Raw genomic sequence first — 20228 nt, forward strand, 5'->3', positions numbered from 1 at the left:
TATTGCTGTGTAAACACTGAGTAAGGTGTTTTGTCACAGCTTCCCATGACCTTGCTCCCCTACCCTCAGAGTAACCACAGCGGTGATGTTGACTCTGACTCCAATAAATATTCCAGGGAATGACCCTGAAAGGGAAAAAAAAAATAAATGCATCATACTTCATGTGCCTGGGAGGTGAAACATTTTTAGGGAAACTAAATTCATAAATATATCTATTCATACAAGGAGGAGAACAAAATAATATTAGAAACACAGGCCATTTTTAGCTGGTTCTGGCAATTTTACATGATAAATCCTGTATATTTTCTATGTTTCCAAAGAAGTCAAGCTTGGAAAGTTTTCAGCTACAGAATGTTCTTAGAATGCTCTTCCCTCTGGTGACCTATGACAGGACCTGAGTGAACAGCTGGAGCTGTGTCAGGGGAGGGTTAGGTTTGATATGAGGAAAAGGTTCTTCCTCAGAGGGTGGTGGGGCACTGAACAGGCTCCCCAGGGAATGGGCACTGCCCCAGGGCTGCCAGAGCTCAGGGAGTGTTTGGACAATGCTCTCAGGCACAGGGTGGGACTGTTGGGGTGTCTGTGCAGGGACAGGAATTGGACTCAATGGTCCTTGTGGGTACCTTAAACCCAGAATATTCCACGATTCCATGATTCAATGACACTGGATGGGATAATCTATTTGAAATGTTTGTCAACTCCATTTGAGCAGAAAACCTTTTGTCCCCAAAACCCAAAATCCCTGAAGTCTCCATTTTTTCCCCCAATAAGCGATTTCTGCAGCTGAGATAACCACATTCCAATTGTGTCATGTCCAGGGAAAGCCTACAGACCACATTTTATTGAATTTTAGTCAAAATGCACGGTGCAGTGTTGTCACCAGCACGGCCTGGAACTGGAGCAGAGGCTGGGATCGGGCCTGGAAGCAGTGGTTGGGGCTGGAATTGGGGTCGGGACTGGAGATGGGGCTGAAGCTGGAGCTGGAATTGGAGCTGGGGCCTGGAGCTGGGGCAGTGAGCTGGGGCAGTGAGGCTGGAACTGGCCTGGGAGCCAGGGCTGGAGCAGGCACTGGAGCTAGACCCAGGGCCTGAAACTGGAGCTGGGGTTAGAGCCTGGAGCTGTGGCTGCAGCTGGGGCTGGAGCGGAGGCTGGATCCGGAGCAGGGGCTGAGGCCTGGAATCGGAGCTGGGGCTGGAGCTGGTGCCAGGGGACCTGACCCCCAGAGATGGGCCCGGAGATGGGACTGGAGCTGGGGCTCGTGCCAGGGTAGGGGCTGAGGCTGCAGCTGGGGCTGGACCCGGAGCAGAGGCTGAGTCCTGGAATCACAGCTGGGGCCTGGAGCTGGAGCACCTGGGCCCGGAGATGGGCCAGGATCTGGAGCTGCAGCTGGAGCTGGGCCCGGCGCTGGGGTCGTGCCCGGAGCCGGCCGTGCCCGCTCGGTGCCGGGGGGCGGTGCCGGGCCCGCGGGCGGGCGGGGGCCGGAGCACGGGCGGCCCCCCCGGCAGCGATCCTTGGACCCGGGGCCGTGGCGAGCTGAGCCATGGCGGCGCCGGGGCAGAACGTGGCCGTGGTGGTTCACCGAGCCGGGGAGCTGCGCCTGGTACGGCCGGGAGGCGCCGGGGCCGGGCAGGGGCGGCGGGGCCGCGCTCGGCAGACGGCGGGGCGGGAACGGCCCCCGCGGGCCCGGGGCGAGCCCGGGGCACCAGCGGTGTCCGGACCGCAGCCCCGGTTCCACCCGGCTCCGGGTGAGCCCGAGCCGGCCCCCAGCCGCCAGTGGCCACGGCAGGGGGAGGCCTACGGGGCGCGGGGACGCAAATTCGGGGGTGTCCCATGGCTGGGCCCTGCCATCCCGTCTGTGGGGAAGCCTTCACAGCGTAGCAGGGAAGGACCCGGACGGGAAAAAAAAAAAAAAAAAAAAGCACCAGCCCGTGTGCCTGGGAGGTGCAACATTTTTGCAAGAAAAATAAATTCATAGATACACTCATTCAAGGAAGTAGACGGATGTAACAGTATCAGAAGCATGACTTATTTTTTAGCTGGTTCTGGCAAGTTTGCAAGTTCTATTGTGTATATTTTCTGGTTTTCCGATCTTGGAAAGGTTTCAGCTGCAGAATGCACTTAGGGATCGCAGGAGGGGATAATCTTTGAGATCTTTGCCAACTCTGGGTGGAGAACCTTTTATCCCTGAAACCCAGAATCTGCAAAAAACTTCTCCCCCCACCCCCGCAATTAGCCATTCTCACAGCTGAGACCGGCCCTCCCAGGGAGCAGCGGTGGAGAGTGGTTGTTGCTCCTTTGGGCTGTCAGAGCCCAGGTGAGCAGCAGGACAGAGGGTTTAGGGGGAGCAGATGCTGGAGGACCCTCCCGGACAGGGGGGAGCTTTTATTTTGTATATAAATACAAATATATATATATATTTGTTGGAGTATTTTAAAGTACTTTTTTAGTTCTTTAAGCTCGTTCTGCTTCTCTGGCTGCTAATGCTCGGCTCTTTCTGGGTGCTGAATCACTATGGCGCTGCTGGAGAGTGGTGTTTTCCAGTTTGGTGGGTGCCAAAGCGGGGAAGGAAGATTTTCACAGGCAGACATTGGCAGGCAGCTTTCTGTACACAGAGTCCTGGCAGGAGAGCTCTCGGGAACAACACAGACTTTGGATACACACCTTGTTTAGGGGATGATTACCATGGAAGTGGTTGATTCTTTACCATTCCCGCCCAGCTGAAGCCACATGTGCCAAAGCCTGAGCAGTGCCGTGTAGGTGGCTCCTGGTGGCTCCCAGGCTGCTCCCAGGCACCTTTGACACAATTATGCTTTCCCAACAGTCACATGTAGCCTGACTACCAAAATAAATCAAAATGGGTTGAGGACTGAGGTGGTCCCTCTAGCTCAAGAACACGTTTCCAAACCCCTGTGATTTAAGAAAGGTGTCTGAGACTTGTGAAGGTGGACTCCATCACATCTGTGTGGCTGGTGTCTAAACTGGCTTACACCCAGATGTGAGAGTTTTCCTTGGATATTAGTACTGCTGGAGACCTTAAAGCTGGTCACCAGTGCCCTCCTGCCTCACCGGCAGCACCTTGTGTCATCCTCCTGGGCTTCTCTGAAGTTTCTTTCCACGATGTGGATGGTGCTCACTGTATTGACCCAATGGTGGTAGGAGTAGTCTCAGCAGTGAACTCTGAACTTGTTATCTGTTATTGATACCCAAAGCTGGGTGATGCCATCTTCCCGTAAATCCCACACCTTTCTTGATTTTTGGACATGTTTCCCATAGGCAGAGTTGCTGTGATCCATGTGCTGTTTGAAAATGTGTTTGCTTTTTTTTTGTGGACTCTCCTCTTGTCCTTAGGTAGTTGCACAGGTTCCTCTTTGCTGCCTGTTAAGGATTTGTTGGTTTTATACTTGTACTATGACTTCTCTTTCCATGTCTCCTTTCACAGAAAAGATTTGCTGTGTTTACTTTACCAGTCACCATTTCTGAACTTCTCAGTGAATGACAGGCAACGAGCAGAATTTGTGTCTTTGGTGTTCCCCACTTTGGTCACTCCTATTTTCTCCAAATCAGGCTGCAGAATTCACTTCCCACCAAGATGTCTAGGTTTTCTGGGCACAGTTGATAATTGCCAGAAAAAAATATAGTGGTTTTGGGTTTTTTTTCCTCCCACAAACACTTTCAGCTAGAAGTTTGCTTTATCTCTCATTTCTGTTCAGTCTGAGGTGGTCTGTACCTCTGGTGTGTCACCAGATCCTGTGCTTATTGCATTTTCTATAAAAGAGGTTACTTCTAGATTGACCTCTTTTAGAAATAATGCTCTGGGCTGTGTCCTCAGTGTAAAAAAACAAACCCCCCACACAGAAAAATTGCAGATACAGGTCTGAACATGGACAATTTCAGTCAGTTTAGTCATATGAGAACATATTTACAGAGTTTGTCTTTCCATGATGTTTAGAATGCTGAAATACAAAATAGGAGTTGAGGAATATACTGGGATTTAAACAGTTAAAATGCAGAACAGTGCACCTCACAGTTTGAGCAGCAAATGAATTTTTAAGGGTTTATTGTTAGCACTATTCTGGGGGGCTTTTCTTAGAGACATAATCCTCACGGTGGGTATTATATTGTCCTGGTGTTGTAAAACCCAGCAAAATTATTCATTTGGCTTTTGAGGCAGTTGAGGGAGCTCAGTGAAGGCAAAAGCCCTGCAGACTTTTTGGGTTTTGCCCCTGTGGGGCACTTTTCTAACTTTGGTTTTGTCATTCATCCCATAAAGAGGTGCCATGGCAATTACAAGAGAATGTGAATGTATACATTACTAGGTATAAATCATTATGTCTATATCATGTATAAATCTTATATGTAAATTATGTATTACTGGCACAGGTTGCTGAGGCCTGGCACGGGTTGCTCAGAGAAGCTGTGGCTGCCCCATCCTGGGAAGTGTTCAAGGATGTGGCTTGGAGCAACCTGGTCCAAGGTGGAAGGTATTCCTGCCCATGGCAGGGTGTAGAATGAGATGAGCTTTAAGGTCCTTTCCAACCCAAACCATTCTGTGATTCTGTTATTCTATCATTATGTAGTAAAAAAAAAAGTTTTGTATTATTTAAAATAATAATATAAGCCCTGCAATATTAAGACTTTATAGAACTGGCAGTTCAGAATCTTCCTGGTTACAAAAGGTGATTTTTTTTTTGTCAGCCAATGGGATGGATGAAGGATTCAGCTGAAATTTGGGGCTTCTCCAGTGCAGGGAAATTTAGTATGTGTCTGTTGTCTGGGCTGGGAAAGGGAATTCACTACAAAATAATTTGGAGAGTGGATTTACAAGCTGGCAGTGTACTTACTCCTACAGCTACCTGTGTTATTCCACTGAGCGTGGAAAATGAGGGGAGCTTAGGAGCAGCCTCCACGTGGCACAGCCGTGTCTTATGGAGCAGACAGAACCAAAAACCTTGTCTTCTTATAGATTTACCTGAGCTAACCAGAGCTAAGTTTCCACAGATATTCCCAGGGATATGAACAAGCAGCTAAATGCTTTTTTTATTCCTTTTGTCTGTAGGAAAACCGTCCAATTCCAGAACCAGGTCCTAATGGTAAGTCTATAGATGACTGATTTTGGCTGCTTTCTTTACTTCTCTCTTTGTGTTCTCATTCTCTTTTGTTGCTCCTTGATAATATAAAATATTTCTGAGGAAGTACAAAATTATCCAAAAAACAATTGTGTGGCTGAAACAGATAATGCTGCTTTTCCAGCTGAAAAGAAGAGCTGGAGCAGTCACAGAAAAAACCCTTTATCTGGCTTTTTTTGCTTCCTGTTCCATCAATTCATGTATGTCACAGTAAATGGCTCTTGGGACATGTCAAATGATCTTATGCAGGACTAAACATTAATAGAATGGGCATATGATAGAAATTTGATTCACAAACTCTCTGGGGCTGAAATCATAGCTTTGGGAGAAGGGAAAATTAAATGGACTTGCTATTTTATTCCTACTCCAGCAATAATAACACCCCTCTTAAATTGCATTACTTTGTTGACCGTATTTTTATTGACATCGGCTTTTGTCTTACCCTATTTCAAGCCTTCTTGCTTTGTGAATCATTGCATAGTTTTGTATTTCAGCAGGTGGCTCATGAACGTGCCACTCTTCCGATGTGTGCACGCACAATTCTGGTGTGTTGATTGAATGCTGGTAAATATGGATGTGTCGATGCTGGCTTGGCCTTTGCTGTGGGGCCCACGTGCTGCTCTGCCAGTGCCTAAGAAGGTCAGTTTTTCTACAAGGAACCTTCCCTCCTTTTCTGGCAGAGGTCCTCCTGCGCATGCATTCCGTTGGGATCTGTGGCTCTGACGTTCACTACTGGCAGCACGGTCGAATCGGGGATTTTGTTGTCAAGGATCCCATGGTGTTGGGACATGAAGCTTCCGGGACTGTCATAAAAGTGGGCTTTGGGGTGACTCATCTGAAACCAGGTATCTGGAACCAAACCCATTTGTTTGTTTTCCTCCTAATCTGTTCCGAGAATCTGTCGATAACAGGCTGTGGTTTTTTCTGTCATGTAAATTTATCTGAAGTTCTGAACTCACAGTGTGACCTCCTTCAAGAAGTGTCACTGGGCTGCAGTTAGTCATCTGCAGTTAGTGGCCCATCTTGGCCACTAGTATGTGATATTCCTTAGGTAGCTTTATCCTGGGATGTGTTGAGCTGGCCTGGCTCTATTTTAATGCAGAGCAGAGTATATACTGGTACAAGGTGCCATTTAAGGAGGCTTGATAAAGTTTCAGAAACCACATCTCTAGCTCTTGCCAGCAACCAGCTGTGAGTGTTTTTTCTCTGTGTGTGCTCTTGAAGAAGCAAACGGCCTCCTGCAGTGCAGAGGTCACTGGAGCCACTGCTCCAGGCCCTGTGGTGGGACCTCCACAGCTCGCTGTGCTCATGAATATCTTAGAAAATGGACTGAGCAGGGAATTTTGTAAAGTCTGCTGATGACAGCAATTAGGCAAGGTGGAGAGGACGTAGGGGAGAGCCAGCAAGAGTTACAGAGAGACCAGAGAGGTGCCAGGAAGATGAAAGTGGGATTTGATGCAGGCGGGATTCAATGCGGGCAAACACAAAGTGATATCCCATGACAGAACAAACAAAACCAGCTTCATATCTAAAATGCTGCACTGACCATCACTGCTGAGGGGTGAGATCTTTGGCTCTGACACTGTGCATAGCAGCATTGGCTCCACAGCAGTGAAAATGCAAATTACTGTTGGGAAGGGGACAGAGACTCAGCAGATGTCAGTGCACATCTGGAACTCTGCATGCAGTTCTGGTCTCCTCCTTTCCAAAAGGATGTAAAACAAGTGAGAAGAGTTCAGAGGAGGACAAGGAGATAACGACTTGTGGAGCAGCATCTCTGACAAATGTCCAAGTCAGGGACTTGAATTGAGAGCTAGAGAGACTGCTCAAGTATGTGAAGACTCATGGAGGGCTGGCAGAACAGCTTGCCCATTCTCCGGTTGCTCCAGCACCAGAGCAAGGCACAGTGAGGTTCAGCATTCACCTGAGATATAGCAGACCACATAGTTTATGTGGTGGAAGGAGAAGTTGTTGAGTGTTACTAAATACAAACAAACCACCTGCGACTTGGGAGGCCTCACTGCTGCGTATAAAGTGAGGCTGGGAGAGTATTCAGTATGTGCCTGTCCTGCCCCTGTCCTGTCAGACACCTCTTGTTGGCCATCTCAGAGGGGATGCAGTGGCCTAGATGGCTCTTTACTTCCATCCTACTTATCCCCGTGTCTGCCTGAAAGCCTGTTGGTGGAGAGCTTTGCTCAGAGGTTTGGCTCTGATTCCTCTGCCAAATAAATGTGAGGCTTAGTGTCCCTTGTGTACTTGCAAGTTGTACTATGCTCACGCTGTTTTCTCTAGTCCATCCTGCTTTGTGACTGCAATTAAATAATAGCTGTTTGTCCTGCAGCATGTGTCCTTCCTGTACCCTGAACTACTCTGTTGTAGCACCAAGCTGTCTCTGTTCCCAGATAAATCCTGCCAGGCTCCTGGGTGTTCTGTACCTTAAGCTTCCTTCCCTGTGAGGGTGGGGAGGCCCTGGCACAGGTTGCTCAGAGAAGCAGTGGCTGTCCCATCCCTGGAAGTGTTCAAGGCTGGGTTGGACAGGGCTAGAAGCAGCTTGGGGTAGTGGAAGGTGTCCCTTCCCATGGCAAGGAGTGGAACAAGCTGAGTTTTAAGGTCCCTTCCAACACAATTACTTCCTTGATTCTATGATTCTCAAGGGACAGCTCTTTCCAGCTGGAAGCGTGGTGACTAGCTGAGCTCACCTGCTCCATCCTCAGATTTCCTCTTCAACAGATTCAGCAAAATCACAGTGTGATTGCCTGGGGGCTGCCCCTTCATCTGCTGAGGTTAGCTGCAAGGCAGCTGGGGGAAGGTGTGTGTGGGGCTGAGTTTACATCTGTGCCTGTGCCTCTGAAACACCATCTCTTTCCAAGTAGCTGGGAAGATCTTGGTGATGAGGCTGCTGTGAAGGGAGCGTTGGGAACCAGCCTGGTGTGTGCAGCAAGAGCTTCCTCATGTCCCTCTTGCCTTTATGGTGCCGGTGTTTCTGTGGTTTTTGGTGCTATTCCTGCTTGTGTGCCACCCTGTCCCTGACCCAGTCCATCTGCTTTCCTCCTGGCAGGTGACCGTGTGGCCATCGAGCCGGGTGTCCCAAGGGAGATGGATGAGTTCTGCAAAACTGGGCGCTACAACCTGTCCCCGACCATCTTCTTCTGCGCGACACCCCCCGACGACGGGAACCTGTGCCGCTACTACAAGCACAGTGCAAACTACTGCTACAAGTCAGTCCATGCTCCCTCCACAGAGAAATATACACTCCCTGGGGGGAGATTAGCTGCATCCATCACCTCTTGGCCCTTTGGAAAACTCTTTATGTGATCCCAACAGGTTTTATTGCTTTCTGATCCATAAATAACATGCCTAAGCTTGGATGGCAGCCACTTCACAAAGGGTTTGTCAGGCAGACAGTTTATCCCCTCAGGTGCCAGACATAAACATTTCTTGCATGTCTCCTGGGATATCACCACTGGTTTACCCTTTAATTATTTTCCTTTTCCCATTTGCTCTCTGCTCTTGGTTTCTCTCCTGTCTCTTTTCATATCCTTGCCTTCCTAGGCCGGTGCCTGAAGGTCTTTGTCTGGTTCTTTGAGCTGAGTTTTGCTGCTGCTTTTCAGGAAACACCAGGGTGACTGGTGACATCTCACTCTGTCGTTTGAAACAAAGTCACCCCACTTTGAGCAGAGCAGGAAGAGAAGCAGTAGCCCTACTGAGCTGTTTGTTCATGTGTTTCTGAGTGTCTCCACAAAGCTACCAGCATTACAACATATCTGTTTTCATGTCCAGTTCAGCAAACTTGAATATGTTATTAATTGTGGCAGCACTGGCCCATAGGCTTAGAAGCAAATCTGTGCTTAAACACTCTGGCAAATCATAGAATCTCAAAAGGGTTCAGTTTGGAAGGCACCTTAAAGTTCTTCCCACTCCACCCCCTACTGTGGTCAGGGATACCTTCCACTATCCCAGGTTGCTCCAAGCCCCATTCAGCCTGACCTTGAACACTTCCAGGGATGGGGCAGCCACAGCTTCTCTGGGCAACCTGTACCAGGGCCTCAAATACTCCAAAGACCTGAAAAAACTTGTATGATGTTATACCCACTTAAGTGCCTTTAACAAGTAGTGCCCCAGTAGTGTCCCCCTGAGGCAGCTCTACCTGTGGAGCTTGTTCTTTTTCAGTGTGGATGGAGCTGGTACTTCCATGAACAGGAACATCCTTGGGATTGATCTTTGGTGTCTGCAGAGAAAGCATTCAGGATCGTGTCAGTCGGAAGGAGGCACTTGACTGCTCTTCTCCTGAGAGTCCTCAGGCAGGAAGCTTTCAAAGCAGATACCAAGCAGCTGCTGTCAGGATGAGGTGCTGGTATGGATGGGATTAGCATCTCACTGTCCAGACCCACTGTCATCAATTTCCTGTGTATCAAAATAACATTTTCTGACAGCATCACAAGTTTTTGCTTGAGAGGAAGTGGCTGGTTTGTAGCTGGCTTCTTCCAGGCTTTTGCTTTTTTCCTCCAATTTGAGCAAATATTACTTTGACTATTTTATTTTATTATATTTTATTATATTTTTATTTATTTTATTTTATTTTATTTTATTTTATTTTATTTTATTTTATTATTATTTTATTTTATTTTATTTTATATTTTATTTTATTTTATTTATTTATTTTTTATTTTTATTTTATTTTAATTTTATAGCTTTGGGATGCAAAGCCTGGACCTGGTGCTCCCAGTTTCAGATCAGCAGTGCTGTGGCTGGCTCATGTAGAGTGGATTGCCTGGCACACAGCCACTCTGCCAGCACAGATTTGCTAAGAACAGATGATGGGTGAGCTCATTGAGCTTTCACATATTTGGGCAGTTATTGTGTCCCTAGGGAGATGGATGTGTGTCCTGCTGGTGGACAGACTCTGTGTTGGGTGCTCCAAGTAACTTGATGGAGGTGGGATCATGCTGTGATGCTGCCCTCCCCATTGACAGGGCAGTGCCCAAACCCAGCAGTAGCAAACATGATGCCAGACTCTGTGACAACAGAACTCTTGGAGTCAGACCTTTAAAGCCTCTTGGAAATAAGGGATATGCAGGTATCTTAGAGCTGTCTTCCCACAGCCATCATTTCCATTTCTTTGGCTTCACATTGGCCTGGCTGAGATCTGACCTTGAGCTTCCCAGTGCTGTCACTGTCACTGTCCCTGCTGACTCTCCTGGCAGGCACAGCTTCCAGAACAGTGTGAGAACCCACACTAGTGGTTTGCTGATGGGCAGTGTTTTGGGGCTGAGATTGATTTCTTTCAGCAGTTCAGAAGGGTTTCACTTCCTCTGCTTTTTTCTGTCACTTATGTTGGCTGCATTACAGGATTGCTTTTGTCCAAAAGGTGTATGATACTCACTGCACACGTTGTCCCTGACTGCTGGGAGGATGCATACTGGGACTAGTCCACTTGTTAAAACACTTGGTGCATCAGGGAAGGTGATCCTGGTTGTTATGGGGAGACCTGGATCTGGCTGCCTTTCCTGGTGGCCTCACCTTTGGCAGCAGGATGTTTTCTAAAAGCTGATTCAACCCTGGTGAGGGCTCTGGGAGCTCACTGGTGGGTGAGCCATAGGGTGGTATATATGCAACTGGGGGGTTTATTCTAAAGGGAATGAGTGGCAAAGGAATCCTTGTTGACTCACCAAGTACTAGAGAGTTGATGTGGGGAAGTTTATGGGCCCCTGGGTGTGGTGCTTGGGCAAAACCTCACTGAAAAATGCTTCAGGTGCACTTGATGCTGCTTCAGATGAGGAAAAGAAGCAATGGAATCTCTTGAAGTGTATTCCAGCTTATTTCTCTGACCACAGGTGGCAGTGTGTTTTGCTACTGTGTTTTACACCCATGTTTGGTTTTTGAGTCTCATGGCTTTCCCCATCACCCTCATGACCTACATTGGTGACTGTTCCTTGTGTCCCATTCTTGCAGGCTTCCAGATAATGTCACCTTTGAGGAAGGAGCCCTTATCGAGCCCCTCTCAGTGGGAATCCATGCCTGCAAACGAGCGGGAGTCACTCTGGGAAGCAAAGTCTTCGTGTCTGGCTCTGGTACAGTGATCATAGCTAGTCCTTGTGTTCCCTGCCTACTGGGAGGGGATGGGCAGGCTCAGGCTCTGATCTGGGCTCTGCTGGAAGGGGTGAGGGATGAGGGAGACCTTGGGGCTGCCAAAGCCTCCTTTGGCCAGGAACACGCTGAGCTCTGGGCATGTTCAGGGGTGGGGCTGATGCTGCCTGTCAGTGGTACATGTTCTCTTTGTCCCCTTTGTACCCAGGACCAATCGGCCTCGTTAATGTGATTGTTGCTAAGATGATGGGTGCAGCAGTCGTGGTGGTTACTGGTAAGTCCTTTTAGCCCTTTCAGAGTGTGCCTGTTTCCCACCATACAGAATCACAAAATTATTAAGGTTGGAAAAAACCACTTAGATCATCGAGTCCAACCATTAACCCAGCACTGCCAAGCCCAACCATGTCCATATAAGTGCCTCATCCACATGTTTTTTGAACAGTTCCAGAAATGGTGATTCTACCACTTTCCTGGACAGTCTGTTCCAGTACCTGACCACCCTTCCAGAGTGGTTTGATCTTAGCAGGTTATTTTTACCTCTGGTAGTGCTGGATGATAGCCCAGGCAGCTTTTGCCCACTGTTTTCTGTGTGCAGCCACACTGTGCTTCTCCACTGGTCTTTCTCTGTCCTTCTGTCTGCTCCTGCTGAGGGTTTCATTTTTCATTGGTTATCCACAGTGACTGAAATGGCCTTTTCAGGGTCTCTGCATTTTAGAAATGGGTGTTTCTTGCATAACTGTGTCCTGGACATTTCTGGTTGAGCTGCTGCTTGGAGGAATGTCTTTGCCCAGCTGTGTCAGGAAAACCTCTGAGGAAGGAGTTTCCATCTATCTCCTATCTGGAGATACCTTCTCCAGGTTTGCATCTCTTAATGACGCAGCTTTTTCTAGGGTCCACTCACAAACTGTCATTTATGGAGATTCCCCCTTTATGGAAGAACTGAAAGGAGTCTTCATCAGCTTTGCAGCTGCCCTTCAGGCTGTTGAGACAGCCATTCCATTCCGCCTTTCTTTGCCATGCTAACCTAGCCCAGCTCCTCCTAGCTCTCCTCTAAGGTTCAGGCCCTCTCTCTCTCAAGCTTGCCCAGAAGGATGGAGAGCTGGAGTAACCTCAGGATGTTCTCTGGTTGAAATTTTCACCTGGGGGTTAAACAGGGTCTGGAAATGGTGCTTCCAGCTCCCACTATGAGTCTTCAGTCTTTCTGAGTGGTGATGCCCAGGAGGAGCAGTTAGAGGTGCCACTGGACATTGAGCACAGACTCCTGCAGTTTTTATGTCAAAGGTCTAAAGGATCTTGACCTCTCAGAAGGCTGTTACTCACCTCCCATACTTCGAGCCAGGTGTATTTTTGACCTTTCCATTACTGTGTTACTTGACCCACTTTGGGCCAAGAGATAAAATTCAGGTCCCACCCTCTTGCCTTCACAGAAACATCCTTCAGTAGTAGCTCAGGTCAAAACACAAAACACAAGGCATTCTCCTCCCTTAATCCTTCTGCTGTTGAGTCCAGGGCATTTTTAGCTGTGTTGGCCTCACCCTGCAGGTGTGTGTGCTTGATGGATGTGATCGGTCCACACCTCAGATTTTGTGAAGTGTTGTCATTTGAGGATGATGTTTGCTGTAGCAGGAAAAATAGCTCTGCCTCCTGAATCACGTACAAGGAACCTTGTGCCCAGCTGGGCTGGTGCAGGGGCTGGGGGTGGCCCATTCCCTGGGTGGGGAAGGCTTGGTGAGTGGGGTTGGTGGGTCTGAGGCAGCTGGCTCAGCCTGCCCCTCATTCCTGCTCCAGCCTGGGTGTGTCTTCCCCCTAGTACCAGGAGCTGCTCCTGATGGGGACCTTGGCAAGCTGAGCTGGCTGTCATGTGCCACAGGAGGTTCCTGGTGCTTGGTTTATAGGATCAGCAAGCTTGGATACATGGAATTACCCTTTCTTATCTTTATGTGCTAGCCTAGGTGCTGATTCTGACTCGTGGATTTCTCTTCTACATGAGAGAGGTTTGGCTGAGGTGCTCAAACCATGAAGGTGCTGTCCCAAGTCAAATATTTGAACGTGACATGAGGCGAGGAATGGGTTTGGTTTGGCTTGTGCTGCTGGAGTTTTTGCTGCCTGTCTCAAGGAACTGCTTTTTGTTTTGGCTTTAGGAGCCAACACCTGTGAGGCGCCTGTCTGCCCACAGAGGCCCTCTTGTACTTTGCTACCAGATTATCTGAATTCATTGCCCTGTGTTTTTATCATGTGTCTGTGAGGAGCTTTGTCTGTACAACATTTATGGCTTTAAAAGTTTGTGTTTGTTTTGACAAGTTTCTCACAGGTATAGAAATATTTAGAAAAGCTTTTTTGTGAGAACTCACCTCCTACAACTTCTGTCTTTGGCTTGCCTGGAGTGTTTGATATATTTAATGGACTCCAGTTGGGTGAGAAGATCAGGTTGTTTCACGGGTCCTCGTCTACTCTTCCAAAAGATCTGTGTCTCTCTCTACTCCACTCCTGAGTAGCTGTGATTGATATTTATGGGCAACCTTCTCCTGTCCTTCTGCTTTGCTGTTGCTCTGAAAAGCTGCTTTTCTCCTCAGGTGCATGTAAAAGATCAGCCTTCCTCCCCAGTAAGTGAAGGGACAGTTTAGCCGTTCATGTTGGGCTGTCTTGCATTGCACTGTCTGTCACTGAAGGTGCACTTAATAATTCCTACTTAAGGGAAATTATTCTCCCTGTTCTGTCTGAATCTGAAGTTCTGGGTGTTGATGCTTCCAGAAGCCCTGGAATTCAAGGTCAGGGGAGGTGAGCAACTGTACAGAGCTCAACTCCTTTGAGAAAGAAGATGAACAAAGAAAATCTGAGAATAATCAAGAGTATTTATTTGCTTTTTAAGTTGGCTCATAAACCATCATGACAAGCTTAAGGGTAATTTAATAACTTCACTGGAAGCAAACCAAATTTTAATTAGCTCCAGGGGCTGGGAAGTGAAAACAAACTTCTGACTAGAGGCAAGATGCAAGTCATTTATTGTTTAATTGACCAGTTTCCCAAGAGCTGTGTGGGTTTAAAGTGCAAAGGACTTGATCCTTCCCAAGACTCACAAGTGTCTGGAGCTCTGAACAATGCAGTGACCTGCAGATCTGTCTGCTTCACTAAGTGCTTCCTGGTGATTCAGGTGTACTGAGATGTTATTGCAGCCCTGGCCAGGGCTGGCAGTATTGCTGTTGCATTCCATGTGCTGCTTAGAGCCAGGGCTTCCTTCCAGAGCAGGTCAGCAAACCAGAGGACAGCTACAGGGAAGATGTGTGATTTGTTGCTGCCTGGAAGTGATTTTGTGGCCACTTTGAAATGCACTGGCTGCCTTGTTACTCTAGGACACTGCCTGTGGATTATTTCTGCTAGAGAGAAAGTATAAAATATGTAAAATATAGACTAGAATGTCTCTAATATTTTATATATTTCTATATTATACATGTATAATATTTATGTATATATTTATAATTTAAAATACATATAGTGACTCAGGAGATGTTAAAAATGGTAGAATCCAGAATCTGTGTCTGCTGTGAACTGGTATTGTGAGACCAAACTTCACAGGGAGTTTAGTCATTACTTGAGAGGACTGTTGAATCCGTGTGGTCTCCTTGCCATGCACTGAGATTTGGGAGACACCAACCATGCTGGGAAAAAGTGTTTCATAGCACTTGAAGTGCCTCAAAAAGCTCCTGGCCGTGCAGTTGGTGCATGGGAGGTCTCTGAATGCAACTCAGCTGGGGTCAAGCATGACCCCACACACGGCCTGGAGCCCACTGCTCAGAGCTTGGGAGGGACAAAGGTGACTCCTGCAGCCACAGGAATGAGCCCATGCTGGGGCTTCCAGGGTGATGCTGCCCTTTCTTTTCAGCCTCAACTTTTCCTCTTTTGCCTGCATTTTATTACCCTTTGTTACACCTTCTTGAAATACCCTCTCCAGCTCTCCTCGGTAGGTGTGCCCACACTTGGCATCCCGAGCCTTCCAGCTTCCCATGGGAACATGTCCATCATCTGGCCTGCCAGTGAGTGCCTGTGCATCCCCTGCCCTGCCAGTGAGAGCCATCATTTTTGCTGTGGGATGGGCAGGGTACAGCCTCTGGCTCACTCCCAGTACTGTGGCTGAGTCAGAGCGGCTCATGTTGGAGAACTGGTCTTCTCATGTTGGAGAACTGGCCTCCTCCTCTTTCCCTTGATATTTTCACCCCACCCCATCTCTGATTTCTCTGAAGACTGTGCCCAGGTGAGAAGCCTGCCTCTTTGCTGTGTATGCCCCTACCACAGGCATCATTTTCTGAGTCTTTAAGCCCAGGACCTCCGGGAGGAGACCACCCCTCAATTTTGGGTCTAGGGAATCTTGGCTGTTATATCTTTTCCAGTGCCAGCATGCAGACTCCTGTAGACCACTGCTTTAGTGTAGGGAAAAGAGGTGATTCCTTCCAGGGAAATCCCACTCTTCTCCTCAGCTGTCCATGTCCTTATCTCCAGAGTTACCTGGTTACCAGTGGTGCCTATAGAGGAATAGTGGCTTTCCTCCAGGGCTTGTGGGATGCCCCAGCAGGACAGTTTGGTCGGTGGTACAAACCCCTTGTGGATCTTCAGGTGATACTTACAGCCCTGTCAAGATCCCTCAGAACAGAGTGCAGGAGTACAGCCATGCCCTCACAGATGTTTATCATCACCAGCTTTGTTGCTCCATGTTAATGGACTGTTTCAGGTCCACCTTATTACCAGATCCACTCCCTTTTTTCTTTATAGGCTTGCCTGCTCATTCATCTGTGACAAAAATTGTCTGAGAGATGCTCAGCAGCCCCCAGAGCTGCTACAAGGAGGGTAAAGAGCAGGACAGGTCTGTGACAGTGCAGACACACTGCTTACAACTAATGCATTCTGCAGTTCGCTCAGCTGAAGGCACCTGCTGAGGGTTCCTTGAGAAAGCCCTTGGAGAACTCATGGTCTGTTCTCACTGTTAGAAGTGTTAATGATCCTCTGAGCCTGTTGTCTCCTGTTAGAAAGATTTCTTGGTGCTGTCCGTAGCCATGTCTATTCTCTTGATGCACTCTCAGTGTTCTGGCAGTACCAAAGAGAAACTGCCCATGGCAGGGAATGGAACTTCAAAGTGGAGTGCAGCTTTGAAGTCGCTTCCAACCCAAACTATTCCAGGATTTTATGATCATTCTCTGCCTGCCAAGAAAGGGTGAATCCTCACCTCTTCTGGTTGTGCACTGTCCTGTCATACATGTAGTGAGCAGATGCCAGGTTCAGGTTCTTCCCCCTCTTTCAAATAATACTCCAGTTCTTGACTTGGTTTATTTTCCACAGACTTATCTGCCTCTCGCCTGCAAAAAGCCAAGGAGGTGGGGGCAGATTTCACCATTCAGGTGAAGAACGAGACCCCACAGGAGGTGGCCTCCAAAGTGGAAAGTGTGCTTGGCTGCATGCCTGAGATAACTGTGGAGTGCACAGGAGTGCAAGCCTGTATCCAGGCTGGAATTTATGTGAGTACCACTTGTTCCAAAGGCAGACTAGTGATGGTGTTGGTCTGTTTTTTTTCTGGGATGGTTCAGTGAATGAGCTATTTCACTCCCACAGTGGTTAATTTAAGTGGGCTTGGTGTGGGGAGAGAAGCTGCTCCTTAGATAGTAAGCTAAGAGAGATAATTAAAGTGTTAACATCAGTGTGGGGATAATTGATTTGATGCTTGGGTGCTTAACCACTTACCAAGGAGACTCCAGTAAGATCCCCAAACCCAGGGAGTAGGACAGCAGCTTCCATTGTATTTATGTCCAAATAAGAAGAATAATCAAGAAAATTAATTCCAGAAGGAATGAAAGAAGCAAGAAAGGGATGTTTTGCTAAAACAGGAGGATGGGGGGAAGATTAATGTGGAGTGACAGGACAGGAGGGGAATGGGACAAACTGCAAAAAGAGAAATTCCAGTAGAGCATCAGGCTCTTAGTTTTAAGTCTCTCCCACTGAAATCCCAAAGTACTTTTTGTAGTCCTAAATGCCAGCCATTTTTCAGAATGGGGTTTTCCGAATAGGAATTTTGGATTCCTACCAAAATCCTTCAGAGATTTTCAAAAGATTGAATTTTTCGCTTTGATTACCACGTGTTTCACTCTGTCAGACTCCTGACAGCATCCTGCCTCTCCCTGGCTTCTCTGCTGTGCCCCAGGCAGTCCATTGCAGACATAAAGGGTGGCTTTATTTTTGACAGACCCTGCACAGGCTCCTGCAACTGTGTTTTGCAAAATGTAACCTGTTTGTGTCTTTGCTCTCCAGGCCACTCGTTCTGGTGGGACCTTGGTTCTGGTGGGGCTGGGGCCTGAGATGGTGACGGTGCCCATCGTGAATGCTGCCGTGCGGGAAGTGGATATCCGTGGGATATTCCGCTACTGCAACACGTGAGTCTCATGCAGGGGGGGCTGATGTGTCTCCAAGTTAAAATTCTTCAGAGCTCTACTTTCTTGCTAATGGAGAAAGTCTCTTTTCTTAATCTGTAGCTCTCCAGGAAGGATTTATGGGATGTTGTCACACTCCTTCTTAAAGTGAGAAGTGTTATTAAGTAGGCAGTTTGGGAACTATATTAACTGCTGCATCTCTTTGCTCTCCTATCCCTGTTGCTCTCATTTGGCCCATACATGGTTGGACTTGATGATCTTGGAGACCTTTTCCAATCTCAGTGTTTATATGATTCTAAACAGAGTGACAACACAACCCCTGTGAGGGACTTTGTGCCAGAGAAGAGGCTGGAAGCTGACTGAGGCTTTTCCTTTTATCTTCCTGCACTGAGTCCATGAGTTTGAGCTCCACCATGGTCAGTGTGCAGGCAAGAGGCCAGGCAAGAGGAGTGTGGAGCATGGCAGTTTTGGTTTTCGTTCAGGGCTTCCAAAGTAGTAGTTTCCTGTGATTTTCACTTGCTTCCTGTGATTTCACTTACTCTCTCAACTAGCAGTGCCTGTCTTCTCAGAGCTCAGCAGCCCAGAGCAGCTGGCTTGTTCCATCTCCCATACCAGACACCAGAAGGTTCTTTGCAGGCAAAACTTCCCTGGGCTAGGGAAATAACTGTGACGATCCAGGCTGCTCCATGCTCTTTTCTTGGACTCCAGACTAGTGGCTGCTCTCATCCCCTGCTCTCTGCTTCCCTTGCAGGTGGCCTGTGGCCATCGCTCTTCTCGCATCCAAGCGGATCAACGTCAAGCCCTTGGTTACGCACCGTTTTCCCCTGGAGAAGGCTCTGGAGGCCTTTGAGACCACCAAGAGGGGTGAGGGGGTCAAAGTCATGCTGAAGTGTGACCCCACTGATCAGAGCCCCTGAGCTGTCCCAGTGCCTGGCCCTCATCCCTGTTGCTTGTAACTAGAAAATCACATGTAATGAGGGTGAAAGGTACTGGGATACACCGTTAGAGCATTAACAGGTAACTACAAATGGACAACCGAATCAAAATGCTGAATTAGAGATGATGGGTTGCACAGCTGGTGGCTCTTCTTCACAGACCACACGTGCAGGAGAGCCTGGCCAGGTTCCTCCATGCCAGGGAGGTTTTCACTGGCATGTGGCACAGTAAGGGTGGAGCTGCTGGCACTCTCCCTTCCCATCCCGCACTGCCCTGGCTGCAGCATTTCCTGCATGGCAATCCCTGGATGCAAAATAGCCCTATGTGAATATCCCCCCTTCCCTCGTGGGTGCTCAGGGACCGAACAGCTGTGGAACAAAGCCTGGCCCTCCCCACTCCATGGGAAGCACTGGCACATTCAGGTCATTCTCTCCATGCTCTTCTCAAAGCTCAGAAACGAGGATTTGGGGAACCTTGGAGACCAGCTGGGACCATGTCTGCCATGTCACCCCCCAACAGCTCCTCGTGGGATCACTGCAGGCAGGGAAACAACTGGGACTGCTGAGAGCTCTGTCCTTATGTGCCTCCCATGAAGGAGCTGTTGGGGGGCACAGCTGCTTTTGACATGGGAAGGAGCATAGATGAGACACAATGGGAAAGCATCACTCAAAGGTTTTACCACTGCAAACTGCAAAAAAAAAATCATAATTATTTGGGAATACCATGCCTTCCTGCTGAGTTTGTGAGCCACAAACAAGGTACTGATGAGGTAGAAAAAATATCTAATCTTTGATTACAGTCATGTTAATTTTAGTACTGAGAGATCAGTTCCTTTCCTGGTACTGAATTATCCTCAATAAATTCTGGCTGCCTGAGACCTTCCAGATGTGTCATTTGAAGGGTGGGGTGGTGGGTTGAAGGGGCTTACAGGGGACTGTGCAGACCTAAGCCTCGCACAGGGTGCAGGTTGAGCTCAGTGTTGGCAGGACTGTGAAACTTCAAACGACCCAACCACTTACAAATGAAACCTCATGTTTATTCCAGATGTGACCAAGTTAATCCTGGCAGAGATGGAAATCCCCAAGTCCATGCTGAATTTTACAGGGATGAGACATAACTCAGGGGAACCTTCTGTAGCCTGAAGAAGTGGTCAAAATATGTGCCCAGCACATTGCCACTCTGGGAGGAACCCCGTTGGCATGGCTGGGGATTCACTGGCCATCCTGACTCCTGTACTGTGGGGATCCCCATTGGCATGGCTGGAAGACCAGTGGCCATTGCAAGATTGTTCTTACTGGGAAATGGAAACATGCTCTCTGTAGTCTTAGGGGGCTGTTTAGCATCCCAAGGGCTGGTGTTATTCCCACAGCTCAGCCTGGTTGGGCTCCTTGTCTGATCTTCTCCTTTATCAGGTCTTGCTGGGGGCACTGACACTGCAGGGGCATTGCTGGGGGCAATAGGTCACATAATCAGTGGGTCTGTGCCTGTAATTCCCCACCCCCGACTCCATGTATGTCACCAGTGCAGGGGTAACTCTCTCCAACTTGGCCCATTTTCCAGTGGGCTGGAGTTAATGCTCTGTGCCAGGAGCAAGGCCAGCACTATGCCACAAGTATTACAAGTCCCCAACTACAGGAGGCAAGAAAGTGTTTTAAGACTTCAATCAGCTTTA

At 48.2% G+C, this 20228-nt stretch overlaps 1 protein-coding gene across 2 annotated transcripts; it reads left to right on the plus strand.

The window, feature by feature from the left end:
* Positions 1–1012: 1012 nt before the first annotated feature.
* Positions 1013–19433, plus strand: SORD (sorbitol dehydrogenase). 2 transcript variants are annotated; one of them, XM_053988861.1, is made up of 9 exons: positions 1014–1597; positions 5054–5087; positions 5804–5968; positions 8182–8341; positions 11076–11194; positions 11419–11484; positions 16539–16714; positions 17502–17623; positions 18372–19433. In XM_053988861.1, exons 1-9 carry the CDS (start codon positions 1538–1540, stop codon positions 18535–18537), a joined length of 1068 nt encoding a protein of 355 aa, XP_053844836.1. In that variant the 5' UTR covers positions 1014–1537; the 3' UTR covers positions 18538–19433. The 2 variants fall into 2 exon arrangements, with proteins under 2 accessions (XP_053844837.1, XP_053844836.1); XM_053988862.1 differs by lacking the exon at positions 5804–5968 and having other exon boundaries at positions 1013–1597.
* Positions 19434–20228: the final 795 nt, after the last annotated feature.

Source organism: Vidua macroura, chromosome 12 (assembly GCF_024509145.1).
Source record: "Vidua macroura isolate BioBank_ID:100142 chromosome 12, ASM2450914v1, whole genome shotgun sequence".
Classification (NCBI taxonomy): Eukaryota; Metazoa; Chordata; class Aves; order Passeriformes; family Viduidae; genus Vidua; species Vidua macroura.

Excerpts from the sequence above, each read along its gene's own strand:
- SORD (XM_053988861.1), top strand. The coding sequence starts at position 1,538 with ATGGCGGCGCCGGGGCAGAACGTGGCCGTGGTGGTTCACCGAGCCGGG. Across the intron at positions 5,088-5,803 it reads TCCAGAACCAGGTCCTAATG|AGGTCCTCCTGCGCATGCAT; the intron begins GTAAGTCTATAG and ends CTTTTCTGGCAG. Across the intron at positions 8,342-11,075 it reads AGTGCAAACTACTGCTACAA|GCTTCCAGATAATGTCACCT; the intron begins GTCAGTCCATGC and ends CCATTCTTGCAG.